Source organism: Pistacia vera, unplaced genomic scaffold (assembly GCF_008641045.1).
Source record: "Pistacia vera cultivar Batoury unplaced genomic scaffold, PisVer_v2 Contig251, whole genome shotgun sequence".
Lineage (NCBI taxonomy): Eukaryota > Viridiplantae > Streptophyta > Magnoliopsida > Sapindales > Anacardiaceae > Pistacia > Pistacia vera.
In genome coordinates this window covers 429171-443425 of record NW_022196059.1, presented here as the reverse complement: position 1 = coordinate 443425, position 14255 = coordinate 429171, and the positions used below count along the sequence as shown (strand labels likewise).

At 37.1% G+C, this 14255-nt stretch overlaps 1 protein-coding gene across 1 annotated transcript; it reads right to left on the bottom strand.

Annotated features, from left to right (window-relative positions):
- Window positions 1-13237: 13237 nt before the first annotated feature.
- LOC116132414 lies at window positions 13238-14249 on the bottom strand. The gene is made up of 2 exons (XM_031418064.1): window positions 13949-14249; window positions 13238-13767 (listed from the first exon to the last, which is right to left on the bottom strand). Exons 1-2 carry the CDS (start codon window positions 14247-14249, stop codon window positions 13238-13240), a joined length of 831 nt encoding a protein of 276 aa, XP_031273924.1.
- Window positions 14250-14255: the final 6 nt, after the last annotated feature.

The window sequence follows — 14255 nt, the reverse complement described above, 5'->3', positions numbered from 1 at the left end:
AGTTTCTAAGGTTTTTTGGGTAGTTTTTAGTAGAGATTTCATCTAAAGCATTCTAAGGTAAGAATTCTTGCTTTAGATAAGAATTTGTTTATGGTTTATTGAAGTCTTATGTTGCTATTGTTGTTTAAAGTTGTAGAGAAAAGTTAGGCCACAAAAAGGGAAGGAGAAGTGTTAGAGAAGCCACTTATTCACAAGGTAAGTAAATCCAACCTAAGTTGAGATGTAAGAACTCTTTTGAGTAGAAATTTATGCATGAATGTGTATGTATCATGTTTGTTGAGATGAGATGAGATGAGATTATAGTTATTGATGAGTATTGAATATATTGGAATATGAGAAGTATTGAGAGTTTTATGATGTTGAGTTAAGTTTTGATTGAAGTTGAAGGAAGTTTTGAGCAAACCCTATAGGAGTGTTTTTCTTTGACAGGAGTTTAGAGTGTATGAGAGAGTTTTTTCTCCCATTTTTGGATGATTAAAGAGAAGAGAAAAGTTATTGTTAAAATAGAGTTTTATATGCACATGAGTTGTATGATGAAATGCTCAAGAGAAGCATGAATAAGAGTAGAAAGCCTTAAATTTTGCTACATGGCATAATTGCATTACATGGGTGTATTAATAAGCATGAGTCATCCATATGCATTAATTGCATTAGAGAAAGAGAAAGAGAGTAGAGAAAGAGTAAAGAACTTTGAGTGTGAGCTTCATTAAGAGAAAAGAGAGAAAAAGAGAATAGAGTAGGTTGTGCGATGGGGAACCCATGAGTAATGGGTAGTATATTCCCGTATGCATGCTGCAAAGAGAGAGAGCAGCTTGAGTATGAAAGAGAAAAGTGGTGTAGCCTGTGAGAGTACATGCGGATAAAGGCTATAACCGAGAGTACCCTAGAGAGAGTTTATACACTCACATGGCCAAGGGTTCCGAATCCATGTATAACCGAGTCCAATCGGCTGAGAACGAGTAGAAGTCACGAGGAGCGGGAACGAGTCCCGGCCGTGCCTCCGGTAAGATGAGGCTGTGACTTACAAAAGAGAGTTAGTAGAAAAGAGTTATGAGAAAGAGAAATAAAAGAGAGAGTAAATTAGAATTGTAAGGAAAGAATTAGACAGAGGTACAGGGATAGATGAGTAGAGGATTTACTTACTGAGTATTGTTTTTGTGCTCACCCCGTTGTTTCCCATGTTTTTTGCAAGATCTAGGCGAGAACACGGTCGGCACGCAAGGAGAAATGGTTACACTATCCACCATGTTTTTGATAACTGTTGTACATAATCTAAATTTTATATAAAGAATGTATATGTTTAATAAAAGAAAAATGTGGGCCCAACTCTTTTTATTATCTTATATGTATTTTCATTATGTATATTTTGTGGGTACTTAAGTAGAAAACAGTTATTACATTTTTGGTATCAGAGCCGAGATTTTGGGATTTGACAGTGTACCATTCTTGTCGCTACGATGTCCGAGAGCCGACTGTGTAAGTTAATTTTTTCCTTACGTTAAGTGTTTGCTGAATTGATCGAGTGTGGTTGTTTTGTAGATGAGGCGTAGTAACAAGAAGAAGGGTAAGAGTGTGATGAATGAGGGAGAATCCTCTAACCCACCAGAACCAACTCCCCCTACCCTTGATGAGACGAGGATTCGAACCATTGTACAGCAGGTATTAGCGGAGAGTCAGGGGAGAGTTGTTCAGGAGAGAACTGAGACCCCCAGTAGAGTACTGCCCACAAGACAAGAGCGAGAAGGGCCGGTACCTCAAACAGTACAAACTTGGGTTGATCCGATTTAGGGGCTTGTAAATCAGCACCAGCCGCCAGAGTTTAGGGGTACTAGGGACCCGTTGGAAGCAGAGGAGTGGTTTAAGTCCATAGAGCAGATGGCGGTACTGTTTCCCATGAATGATAGAGAGAGGATCAGATATGCTAGTTTCTTATTTAAGGGAGATGCTCGAATTTGGTGGGAATTAATGGAGGAGACTCATGATATGGCCTTGATGACCTGGGAGGAATTCAGAAGGTTGTATAAGGCCAAGTACTGAACAGAAGATCGAATACATGAGAAGGTCCAAGAGTTTATTAATCTGAAGTAGGGGACTAGTATAGTGAAGGAATATTCAGTAAGATTCAACTTCTTTGCTCGCTTTGCACCAGGGATAGTGTATACACCGGAGTTAAGGAGAGACAAGTTTGTGCAAGGGTTGAGATTAGATATTGCTTAAGATGTAATGACAGGATCAGAGCCCCCTCATACCTACAGTGAAGCTCTAGCACGGGCTTTGAGGGCAAAGATCTATATAAACAAATATATTGTAGAAGAGTTGGCTTTAACAGTATCTAGCGAGCCATCCATCACCCCACAGAAGGAGAGAGTAGATACCACAAGGAACAGAAAAGTAAGGGCCAAGAAGAAGTTCCAACCAAGGAAGACTAGAAGAGATTGGCAGAACAAACCGCCTAGGACAGAAGGGTTTCCCCCTTGTGTTAAATACGGGAGGAACTATTTAGGGGAGTGTTCAAGGGACAGAAATGTGTGTTACAAGTGCTGACAGCCAAGGCATCTGATGAGGGATTGTAAAGCTCCTCTTCCACCGGCAGCTCAGACTTCTAGAGGTACAAATGCTAGAGTATTTACAGTGGTTCAGGGTGAGGCCGAGGCCATTCCATCAGTCGTAACTGGTCAGTTGTTATTTCATGTTGTTCCTTTATATGCTTTAATTGATTCTGGAGCTACCCATTCTTTTATGTCTCATGGAATGATAGAGAGATTAAATTTGAAACCTACTAGAATGAGTCAACCCATTAAGATAGAGTTACCTGATTGGGTGAGTGTGTTGACTCGGGAGATGTTATTAGGAGAGTCCGTAGTGATCCGGGGTTGGGAGTTAGCAGTTGACTTAATAGTTTTTAATATGCCCGACTTTGATGTGATATTGGGCATAAATTTCCTAGGAAGGTATGGAGTAGAAATTGATTGTTGGAAGAAGAAAGCGAGATTTAAGCTCGATAGTGGAGATAAGTTTAGTTTTGGAAAGGGCCATCAGTTGAGTATGTTGATTAGTAGTGTAAAGGCTAAAAAGATGTTGAGAAATGGGTGTTCTGGATACATTGCTCATGTAGTACAGAGTGGTGATGTTCCACAGTCAAAAATTCAGAGGGTGCCGGTAGTTCGAGAATTTTTAGATGTGTTTCCGGAAGACTTACCAGGTTTGCCACAGGAAAGAGAGGTTGAGTTTAGTATTGAACTAGCACCAGGAATAGCACCAGGAATAGCACCCATATCTAAAGCCCCTTACCGAATGGCCCCCGTAGAGCTTCAGGAATTAAAGAAGCAACTCCAAGAGCTTTTAGATAAAGGTTTTATCCGACCGAGTCATTCTCCCTAGGGAACCCCAATTCTGTTTGTAAAGAAGAAGGACAGGTCACTACAGATGTGTATTGATTACAGAGAGCTGAATAAGGTGACAATGAAGAATAAGTACTCGCTACCTCAAATAGATGATTTGTTTGACCAGTTGAAGGGAGCAGTAGTATTCTCCAAGATTGATTTGAGGTCAGGGTACCATCAGGTAAGAGTGGCCGAACAGGATATAGCTAAGACTGCTTTCCGTACAAGGTATGAGCACTATGAGTTTGTAGTGATGTCGTTTGGCTTGACAAATGCCCCAGCCATTTTTATGGATTTGATGAATCGGGTATTCCATGACTGTTTAGATCAGTTTATAGTGGTGTTCATTGATGATATTCTGGTTTATTCCAAATCGAGAGAAGAGCATGAGGAACATTTGAGAATAGTGCTGCAACGGTTGAGGGAAAAGCAGTTATATGCTAAATTTTCTAAGTGTGAGTTTTGGCTCGACCAAGTAATATTTTTGGGCCATACAGTGTCTAAGGAAGGGATTTCAGTAGATCCGAGTAAGATAAAGGCAATCCTTGAGTGGCAGAGGCCGAAGACAGTAAAAGAGGTCAGAAGTTTCTTAGGCCTGGCAGGTTACTACAGACGATTTGTTGAAGGGTTTGCCCAATTGGCTAAACAATTGACAGCTTTTATCAAACAGAAGACTCCTTTTGTATGGTCAGAAGCTTTTGAGGAATGTTTCCAAGAGTTGAAGAAGAGCTTAACAACAACTCTAGTGTTAGTGTTACCACGGGAGGGTGTAGATTATGATATTTATACGGATGCCTCATTGCAAGGGCTTGGCGCAGTGTTAATGCAGTTAGGCAGGGTAATAGCTTATGCCTCTCGGCAATTGAAAGAGTATGAAACGAGATACCCTACGCATGACTTAGAATTGGCGGCCGTGGTCTTTGCCTTAAAGATTTGGAGGCATTACCTTTATGGTGCAAAAAGTAACATCTACACTGATCATAAGAGTTTAAAGTACTTCTTCACTCAAAAGGAGCTGAATATGAGACAGAGAAGGTGGTTAGAGCTGGTTAAGGACTATGATTGTGAGATCAAGTGTCAATCGGGAAAAGCCAATGTAGTAACCGATGCCTTGAGTAGAAAAGCCTGTTTGTCCCAGCTCACTAAGTAGAAAGAGCTAGTGGCAGAGTTGTGTAGAGAACAGATTGAAGTGATTCCGAGAAGGATTGCCAGGTTAGAGGTTCAGTCTACCTGTAATACCCAAGATGTCAAAGGTATGTTCCTAACTCAAAATAGTCCTTTAAATGTTTATTTTATGTTAAAAAGCATAAAATCTAACTAAGGGCAAAATAGTCAATTCATTTGGAATGGTATGAATCAATTATCCATAAAGAGGCTTAGGGGCAAAATGGTTATTTTGCCTATGGATAAGCATTGAAAAAGTCAAGGATGAGTAGGCTTCATTGCATTTAATGGCATTAATTAAGTAATAATTATGTCTAGTGTGAAATGACCAAAATGCCCTTATATGAAGAATTAAGGACTTATGAGTTATACAATTAAAATAATTGGGCCAATTGCATAATTTTGGAAAATAAATGAAATATTTTCCTATAAATGAGATGAAATTCGTTCAAGCCAAAGGAGAGAGCCTTTCTTCAACATTTCTTCCATTTTCTCTCAAATCTTCCATGAAACAAGCTTTCTTTCTCTAGGTTTTCAAGGAGTTTTGCATAATTTTTCAAGGAGAACAAGATAGGAGCCTTGGATCTTCAATTTGAAGGGTTTAAGGTAAGGATTAAAAACTTTAGTTTTGATGTGATTTGAAGATTTGAGGTAGATGTTGAGGTATAATGTTATATATGTAGGATTAAGGTGTAAAAGAAGTCAAAGGCAAAGGATTTGTTGGAGGAAGTCTTTAAAAAGGTAAGGAAGAACCTCCCATGACTTTAGGGTTTATGCTAGGGTTTGTAGATTTTTATGAAACCTTAAATTAAGGCTTTAAGGCATAGAATTAGTTGATGGCAAGTGTAGTTGAACTCATTTATTCTACTTATTGCCTTGAATTCATTATACATGAAGTTATTGCTCTTTATGTTTTATGAGTTGTTATGTTTGATTGAAGAAAATGAAGTGTGGATACTGATTGTGGCAAAAATTGTAGTATTGGAGGCCACATGGTGTTGAATGGTTGCTATTAGAAGTGTTGATGTGTTGTTTGCATTAGCTTACAATGTTTTATAGGCAATAATGGATGATTAGGGAAATGAGATTTACACTTCCTTTAAGATGTAAAGACTATTAAGGGGAGGTTTATTTGATCCACAAGTTAACCTATTGGTTAATGTCAATAGGAATGAGTGGCATAGTTAATATGAAAATTCGGATTAATGGGCTTAGGGGTTTTGTTAACCCTGCTTCTGTATTTCGACCAATACTTGAGTTATAAAAATCTAAATGAGATGATTCTTGAAGATTAGAAAGCTAAGACACAGACCTATAACTTTATGTTTATGCCAAGAGCCAATTCATTTGAGAAAAGGATGGAAAATGGCCTGAAGCATAAAAGGTTATTAAAGTTTAAGATTTAACATAATCAATCTTATGATTATGAATTGATTATTAATGTATTATTGTAATTATGCCATGTACTAATGTTTACCCATTAGTTAGATGATCTTTGAAAGATATACATGGTCATGATGTCAATGCATGATTAATGTTATGGAATGGCATGAAGATGCAATGTAATACATGTTTTAAGATGAGTATGTGAGCAAGAGGTAAGTAAATGGGTTGATAATCATAGATGAATTAAAAGTATTAAGCTCACCAAATATGTATTTACATGCCATAAGATGTTAGAGATGCAAATAGACATGACAGAAGAGATATAGACACGTGGAAAACGCGTAAGCATATCCTCGTAACCAGTTGAGGAAAGATGAATATATGCTTTAGATGCTAAATAACGCGTAAGCACGCCTCCCGATGATATGAGCTCTAGATGAAATTTGAGGCTAGATGATATGAAGTGCTAAGATGCTAAGAAAGGTCCGATCAGCTAGATGTTAAATGTTTCATATGCATTAGTTGCATTACATGAGTTATGATGTATTTACATCATGAGATGATTTACACTCATGTTAGATGATTTTAGATGTTATGTCATGATATGGGTGTGTGTGTACACATTGATGTTTATATAGCTATGGGATAAAATGATGAAAAGCATATGATTAGTATAAAAGAGGAAGTATCCCTAGATGTAAGAAAAAAAATAAGTGATGTGTTAACAGATAAACGGATCATTCCTTACTGAGCGATTAGCGCTCACCCTTTCATTGTTGATTGCTTTGCAGGTAGACTAGAAGCGAGGGATGCTAGAGACAGCGGGACTACACGTGAGGGGAGATGATTTATTATCATCTCGATGTTTTTATCTTGATGTAAATATGTAAATGATAAATATTTGTGAAATACATTTGGAAGCTTCCACCCTATAAATATGTTTTGATCTTGTAATTTCTTAAAGTTTGTAAATTATAAGTTTAGATCCTGCGTGATATTTTATATGCATGTTTTGGATATTATTATTATTATCCTTATACAGATTTTTTTTCTAAATACAACTCGTTCTCCAGACATGTATCCTCGGGATTCTCATTGAGGGATATTCAGAGGATACCTGACTGGAGGGGGGTTTTACACTACCTTACTGGAAGAAGTCAAAGAAAAACAAGTGGCTGATTAGTGGTGTCAGAAAATAGTTCAACAAGTGCATGAGGGCAAGGTAACATAATTTCACTTAATAGATGGTGTCCTCTATTTTAGGAATCGATTATGTATTCCTCAGGATGGTGAGTTGAGAAAGAGAATTCTTATGGAGGCTCATGACACACCATACACTGCCCATCTTGGAGCGACCAAGATGTATCAAGATGTAAAGAAAGACTTTTAGTGGCCAGGTATGAAGAGAGACATTGTAGAGTTTGTAGCTAAATGTCTAACTTGCCAACAGGTGAAAGCGGAACACCAAAGGCCGTCAGGGTTGCTTCAGCCACTGAGTATTCCAGAATGGAAATAATGCTATATGGGTGATTGTGGATAGATTAACTAAGTCCGCCCATTTCCTTCCAATAAAGGAGAGTACCACCACGGATCAGTTGGCTCAGATCTACATTAAAGAGATAGTCAAGTTACATGGTGTACCCAAGATTATAGTGTCAGACAGAGATTCTAGATTTGTCTCAGCTTTCTGGGCTAGTTTACAGAGAAATTTGGGTACCCGTTTGGCATTCAGTACTGCCTATCATTCTCAGACAGATGGTCAAATAGAGAGAATGAATCAGGTGCTTGAGGATATGTTGAGAGCTTGCTATATGGATTATAAAATATCCTGGCATGAGATGTTACCCTTAGTTGAGTTTGCCTACAACAACAGTTACCAGTATGGTAAATGATGTAGGTCTCCACTACATTGGGATGAGATTCAAAAGGGACAAGTTGAGTACCGTTCTTGGGCCAAAGGTGACTCAGAAAATGATAAAGAACGTCAAGTTAATCAGAAACAAAATGAAGCAAGCCCAAGATCAACAGAAGAGTTATGCTGACGTGAAGAGGAAAGAGGTTGAATTCCAAGTGGGTGATAAAGTATTTCTGAAAGTTTCCCCCTACAAACGAATAATGCGCTTCGGAAGCAAAGGGAAGTTAGCACCGAGATATGTAGGTCCATTTGAAGTTTTACAACAAGTAGGAAAGGTTGCCTATAGATTAGCACTACCACCTAGTATGGACAAGGTACATGATGTTTTTCATGTCTTGATGCTGCGAAAGTATGTAAGTGACCCCTCCCATATCTTGAGTATAGAAGATGTTGATTTAGCAGAGAATCTTGTGTATGAGGAGCGTCCAGTACAGATTTTAGATCGGAAGGTTAAAGAGCTTTGGAACAAGAGTATTCCGCTAGTAAAGGTCCTTTGGAGAAATCACAAGATAGAAGAGGCCACATGGGAGGTGGAACAAGACATGTAGAATCGGTACCCGGAGTTATTCGTGTGAATTTTCGGGACGAAATTCTTTTAAGGGGGGAGAATTGTAACGCCCCACTTGAGGTACATAGTTAAGATTTGTTGTATTACTTAAATGTTCATCGATTCAGTTTCAATTGAGTTTGTATGTTGTTATGGTTGGTTGAGTGTTTGCCTTGAGTTTGGTTGAGACCTGAGGAATCTTGGAATTACAATCTTCGTCGGGGCAACGTTGGCTTTGTAATTGCGGTGTTGACTCTGTAAGTTTTCGCCGAGGCGATGGAAATTGCTTCGCCGCGGCGAAGGGACGGCAAAAAAGTTTAATTGAGTTTCTAGAGAATTCTCCATAGGGGTAAAATGACTATTCTACCCCTAATTAGCAGGAAAAGTGGGGAGTAAAATGTAAGGAAATTTAGTAGAGAATGTGTTGGAGATGAGGGTGTATTTGCAAAGAATTAAGGGTAAAATGGGAATGTTTGAATGTAAATTGAGCTAACAAGGGATTAAGTGTAGTAAATCCTTCATTTCACCCATTTCCACCGCCATTCTCATTCCCTAAGTTCTCTCAATTCTTCATTCAATTTTCCAAGAGTTTCTAAGGTTTTTGGGGTGGTTTTTAGTAGAGATTTCATCTAAAGCATTCTAAGGTAAGAATTCTTGCTTTAGATAAGAATTTGTTTATGGTTTATTGAAGTCTTATTTTGCTATTGTTGTTTAAAGTTGTAGAGAAAAGCTAGGCCACAAAAAGGGAAGGAGAAGTGTTAGAGAAGCCACTTATTCACAAGGTAAGTAAATCCAACCCAAGTTGAGATGTAAGAACTCCTTTGAGTAGAGATTTATGTATGAATGTGTATGTATCATGTTTGTTGAGATGAGATTATAGTTATTGATGAGTATTGAATATATTGGAATATGAGAATTGTTGAGATTTTTATGATGTTGAGTTGAGTTTTGATTAAAGTTGAAGGAAATTTTGAGCAAACCCTATAGGAGTGTTTTTCTTTGACAGGAGTTTAGAGTGTATAAGAGAGTTTTCCTCCCATTTTTGGATGATTAAAGAGAAGAGAAAAGTTATTGTTAAAATAGAGTTTTATATGCACATGAGTTGTATGATGAAATGCTCAAGAAAAGCATGAATAAGTGTAGCAAGCCTTAAATTTTGCTACATGGCATAATTGCATTACATGAGTGTATTAATAAGCATGAGTCATTCATATGCATTAATTGCATTAGAGAAAGAGAAAGAGAGTAGAGAAGAGTAAAGAACTTCGAGTGTGAGCTTCATTAAGAAAAAAGAGAGAAAAAGAGAATAGAGTAGGTTGTGCAATGGGGAACCCGTGAGTAATGGGTAGAGTATTCCCGTATGTACGCCGCAAAGAGAGAGAGCGGCTTGAGTATGAGAGAGAAAAGTGGTGTAGCCCGTGAGAGTACATGCGGATGAGGGCTATACCCGAGAGTACCCGAGAGAGAGTTTATACACTCACATGGCCAAGGGTTCCGAATCCATGCATAACCGAGTCCGATCGGCTAAGAATGAGTAGAAGTCACGGAGAGCGGGAGCGAGTCCCGGTCGCGCCTCCGGTAAGATGAGGACGTGACTTACAAAAGAGAGTTAGTAGAAAAGAGTTATGAGAAAGAGAAATAAAAGAGAGAGTAAATTAGAATTGTAAGGAAAGAATTAGACAGAGTTACGGGGATACATGAGTAGAGGATTTACTTACTGAGCATTGTTTTTGTGCTCACCCCGTTGTTTCCTATGTTTTTTGCAGGATCTAGGCAAGAACACGGTCGGATGGATGTCGGCACGCGAGGAGAAATGGTTATACTGTCTACCATGTTTTTGATAACTATTCTACATAATCTAAATTTTGTATAAAGAATGTATATGTTTAATAAAAGAAAAATTTGGGCCCAACTCTTTTTATTATCTTATATGTATTTTCGTTATGTATATTTTGTGAGTACTTGAATAGAAAGCAGTTATTACAATCCTTGACAGTTAATAACAGTCAATGATTTGCTAAAACAGTCAAGGATTGTCTCAAATCCTTGACAGTTGAGAAATGGTCAAGAAGTTATCAAGGAAAAGACTTCTTGACTGTTTTAAAAAACAGTCAAGAAATTCTGTTAAATTTTCTATCAAGAAAGGCCTTTTTCCTTGTATTGTCATCATGAATGGTGCAAACAAATCAGACAAAGACTGCAAAATCAAGTCAATTAAATCAGCAAACCTCAAGCAAAGAAAATAATACAATAGCACAATATTTTCCTACTTCAATAAATTTGTGAAAAGCAATTTTTTGAGTAAATGTGTTGAGCAAAATCTTCTTTTAATTTTTGGCTTCCAAAAATTATAATATAAATTTTTATGACTTTGATCAGACAAAGTCAACTAAAACTTAAATCAAGTCAATATTGCATTAACTTTTAATATGAATTAATAAAAATAAAAGGGAATAACGTCCTTTAAAATATAGTTATGGTTTTAATAATTTCTTTAATAATTTTGAGCATTTGAACGGTAACGTTTGAAATGTAGGAAAGTGGTATGTAAAGGGTGAAGAATAACATTCTTGAAAATATAATTATATCTTTAATTTGGGAAAGCAGGAACATTCTTAGACACAAAATATAAAATAAACTTACAAGATCAATATATTTTTCCCTCAAAGTAGAATAAAAAACCTAATAAGCACGATTCAACCTAAAATAAACTAAATTCAAATAAGCAGTACACATACTTAAAATTGATAAAATATAAAACATAGCTAATTGTGGTACCTTGAGTAGTGAAAGCTTCAAACAATTTCAATCTTTAAAAGTTTTATGAGCAAATGACATGAAAAAGAGAATGAGAGAGCAAAAAATTTTGCAGATAAAATCATAAAAAATATGTGGAGCCTTGGAGAAGAAGATTGGGGAGAATTTTAAACTTTTAATATAACGTAAGCTTGAAATATATATATATATATTAATAACAAGTTTTTCTGTGACTGGATATATATATATAATAATTCTCATTAAAAAAAAAAAAACTTTTAATATAACGTAAGCTTGAAATATATATATATATATATATTAATAACAAGTTTTTCTGTGACTGGATATATATATATATAATAATTCTCATTAAAAAAAAAAAAAATCTGAGAGTAGGCTTGGATATAGATATTAATAGCAATTTGTTGTGGACTTATACATTAGTAATTTTCGTTTAAAATCTTGGGGTAGACCCAGGCTTACCCTCAAAGGGTTGAATCCGCCCCTGCACATGTGCCATTACGTGGGCTGCTCGTGGCAGCAACTATTTTATTACTTTAGGACGTGTTTTAAGATGTGTCCTTGCGTATGGCTCAAATAGCAAGTCAATTGACTCACTATATTCTCAAAAATCCACAATTTACAAGCACAAAGTCTGACCACACGCACCAACATGCAGTCAAACTGGGTGCTCGTAAATTGAGCAAAACCCTTTTGCTGCATGAGCAGAAAAACCGGTGCAGCCAATTCCTATCAACCTTCTCACATGCAACAACACGTGGAAGGCGTCCCCAAACCTGTTCGCACGCTACAACACGCAAGGGAGCAAGTGGGTCTGCTGTGCACAACAACGCACAGCAGCAAGGGCACACGACTGGAATTGTCGCGTGCAAGTCAAGGCTGCACGCTTTAGGGCGCGACCATGGCTGTGCACAGCAGTGCACGGTGTGATCGTGGTTGTGCGCTGCAGTGGTTGCACGCAGCAGCCATCACCCATGGAAAGTGCAGTGGCTGTACATATTTGTTTCATGAACCAGGGTGGATTTTTTTATGTTGTATATTATAATATTGAATTTATGACTATGCGAAGGAAATTTAATGTATTAGCTATATGGCCTCAACAGATAAAAACATGTACGTAAAATCATTCATGATTTATATTGGAAATCCATTTTCCATTATGTAATCTACTGTTATTTAAAGATAAATTTTGAATGAATTCTTCGAAGTGAATTACATTGTGCCCACTCTATTCTTCTCTTGTCTTGTTCTGGTTCTTTCACAATTAAGACGTCTCCAATCCCAAGTGATAATGAGGTTGAAGACATGTCCAACTCCAAAGTGTATGGCAACATGTGAAAAACTGTTGGAATTTGGGATTAACAAATCAAACATGCACAGCCCAAAATCGTGATGAACTTATAGAGAGAAAACTAAACTTCTTCTTTTTATTAATCTGAATGACTCAAAATACATTGAAGACTTCTCATCTCTTTTATAGGAAGAGATCACAACTCTAATCCTAATTGAAAACTACTTCCTTGTTCTACTCAAACTAAGAAAGGGAAAAATACATAAACTCAAATTCTTAGTCCTAACTAAACTCAACATAAAAGGAAAACAATTAAACTTAAACTTAAACTCCTAAACTAAACTAAAACTCTAAAACTTGAAACTAAGTCCAACTCATCACGTTTTGCACCCTCTCTTGTGCACGCCTCTCTTCTTCTTTTTTGCGCTTGCTACAGTGACCTTTTCTATTGTTGAGGCGATTGCTCTTTTTGCTCCACGTTATGTGCTTTTTCTAGCGCTTGCTGCAGCGACCATTTTTGTTGTTGTGGCGACCAGGTGGTCTGCTTCATTCTTCTTTGTCTTCAACCATTCTTTTTCCAACGCTTCAAACATGGCCATCATTTCCTTCATCAAAATAAGTTCATCTTTCAACACTCCTCCTTGAACTTTTTTGGTGCTCATTCCGTGCAAGCTCTTTGACATTTCTGCTTCTTGATTAGCATGATGTTCCTCCTTAATTGGTTCTATCATGGCGCTATTACATCTTTGATTAATCTCCTCAAGAGACCTCATTCATCTTGCTTCCACATCATCCATGCCTATATTTTCTTGAGGGTTTTTTTCTATGACCTCTACGGTTGGTAAGATCGATATTTTCTCCTCCTTACTTCTAAGGGCATCAACATCCATAGCACTCCAATCCATTACAAAGCTTCTATTTCTTATGGGCACATTCATAAACTCTACATCATTAGAGTCTTTTACTTTGCACACATTGTTTGCAAATTCAAACACAAATCCTTTTTGCATCATTTGATCAGTACTCATCAAATTATGACTTAAATTAGGCGCTAAAAGAACATCAAAAATTAATTTCATAGCTTTTAATGTTGAGACAACATTGGTACATTTTCCTTTGATTAGCACTTTGTCTCCATTACCCAATCTCACAACTCCTTTCATGTCCTCCAATTGAGTGAACATCTCTTTCTTTCCAGTCATGTTTTGAGTGCATCCACTATCAATAAACCATGAATCATTTTGCTCCTTAGTTGCCACTATCATGGCAGTGAACAACAATTCTTCTTCTCCCTTATCTTTTTCTTTCACAACGTTTACTTGTTGTTGTGTTTCACTAGTTAGCTCTTGTTATTGATTCTTCCTCTTTTGATCACAACCAGCACGTGTTTGGCTTATTCTTGTACCAACAATCATCATCTGAATGATTGTTCTTTTTGCAATGGTTGCAAAAAGCTTGACTTCTTCTATTTCCATATCCCTTACCTTTTCCCAAAATTTGAGCCTTCGTTCGTAAAGCAATCTCTAGCCCATTCTCATCTCTCATCTTCCTTCTTTGTTCTTGTGCTTCAAGAGCACTTATCAAATCAGCTATTGACATTGATTTAATATCCCTTGAATCTTTGAGAGGCGAAATCTTGGATTTGAACTTTTCTAGCACCCTTACCATAACTTTTTCTACCAACCTCTCTTCTGGAAGGATTTCGCCCAAGATTCTGATTTCATTCACAACCTTCATTAGCCTATCAAAGTATTGCAACACACTCTCCATCTCAATCATTCTCATATTGGT

What these genes read in the sequence shown, in the direction of transcription:
- LOC116132414 (XM_031418064.1), bottom strand. Translation starts at nt 14,249, where the DNA reads ATGAGAATGATTGAGATGGAGAGTGTGTTGCAATACTTTGATAGGCTA. An exon ending in GGCTCAAATTTTGGGAAAAG is followed by an intron (nt 13,768 to 13,948) that starts GTAAGGGATATG and finishes ACGTTGTGAAAG; the next exon opens with AAAAAGATAAGGGAGAAGAA.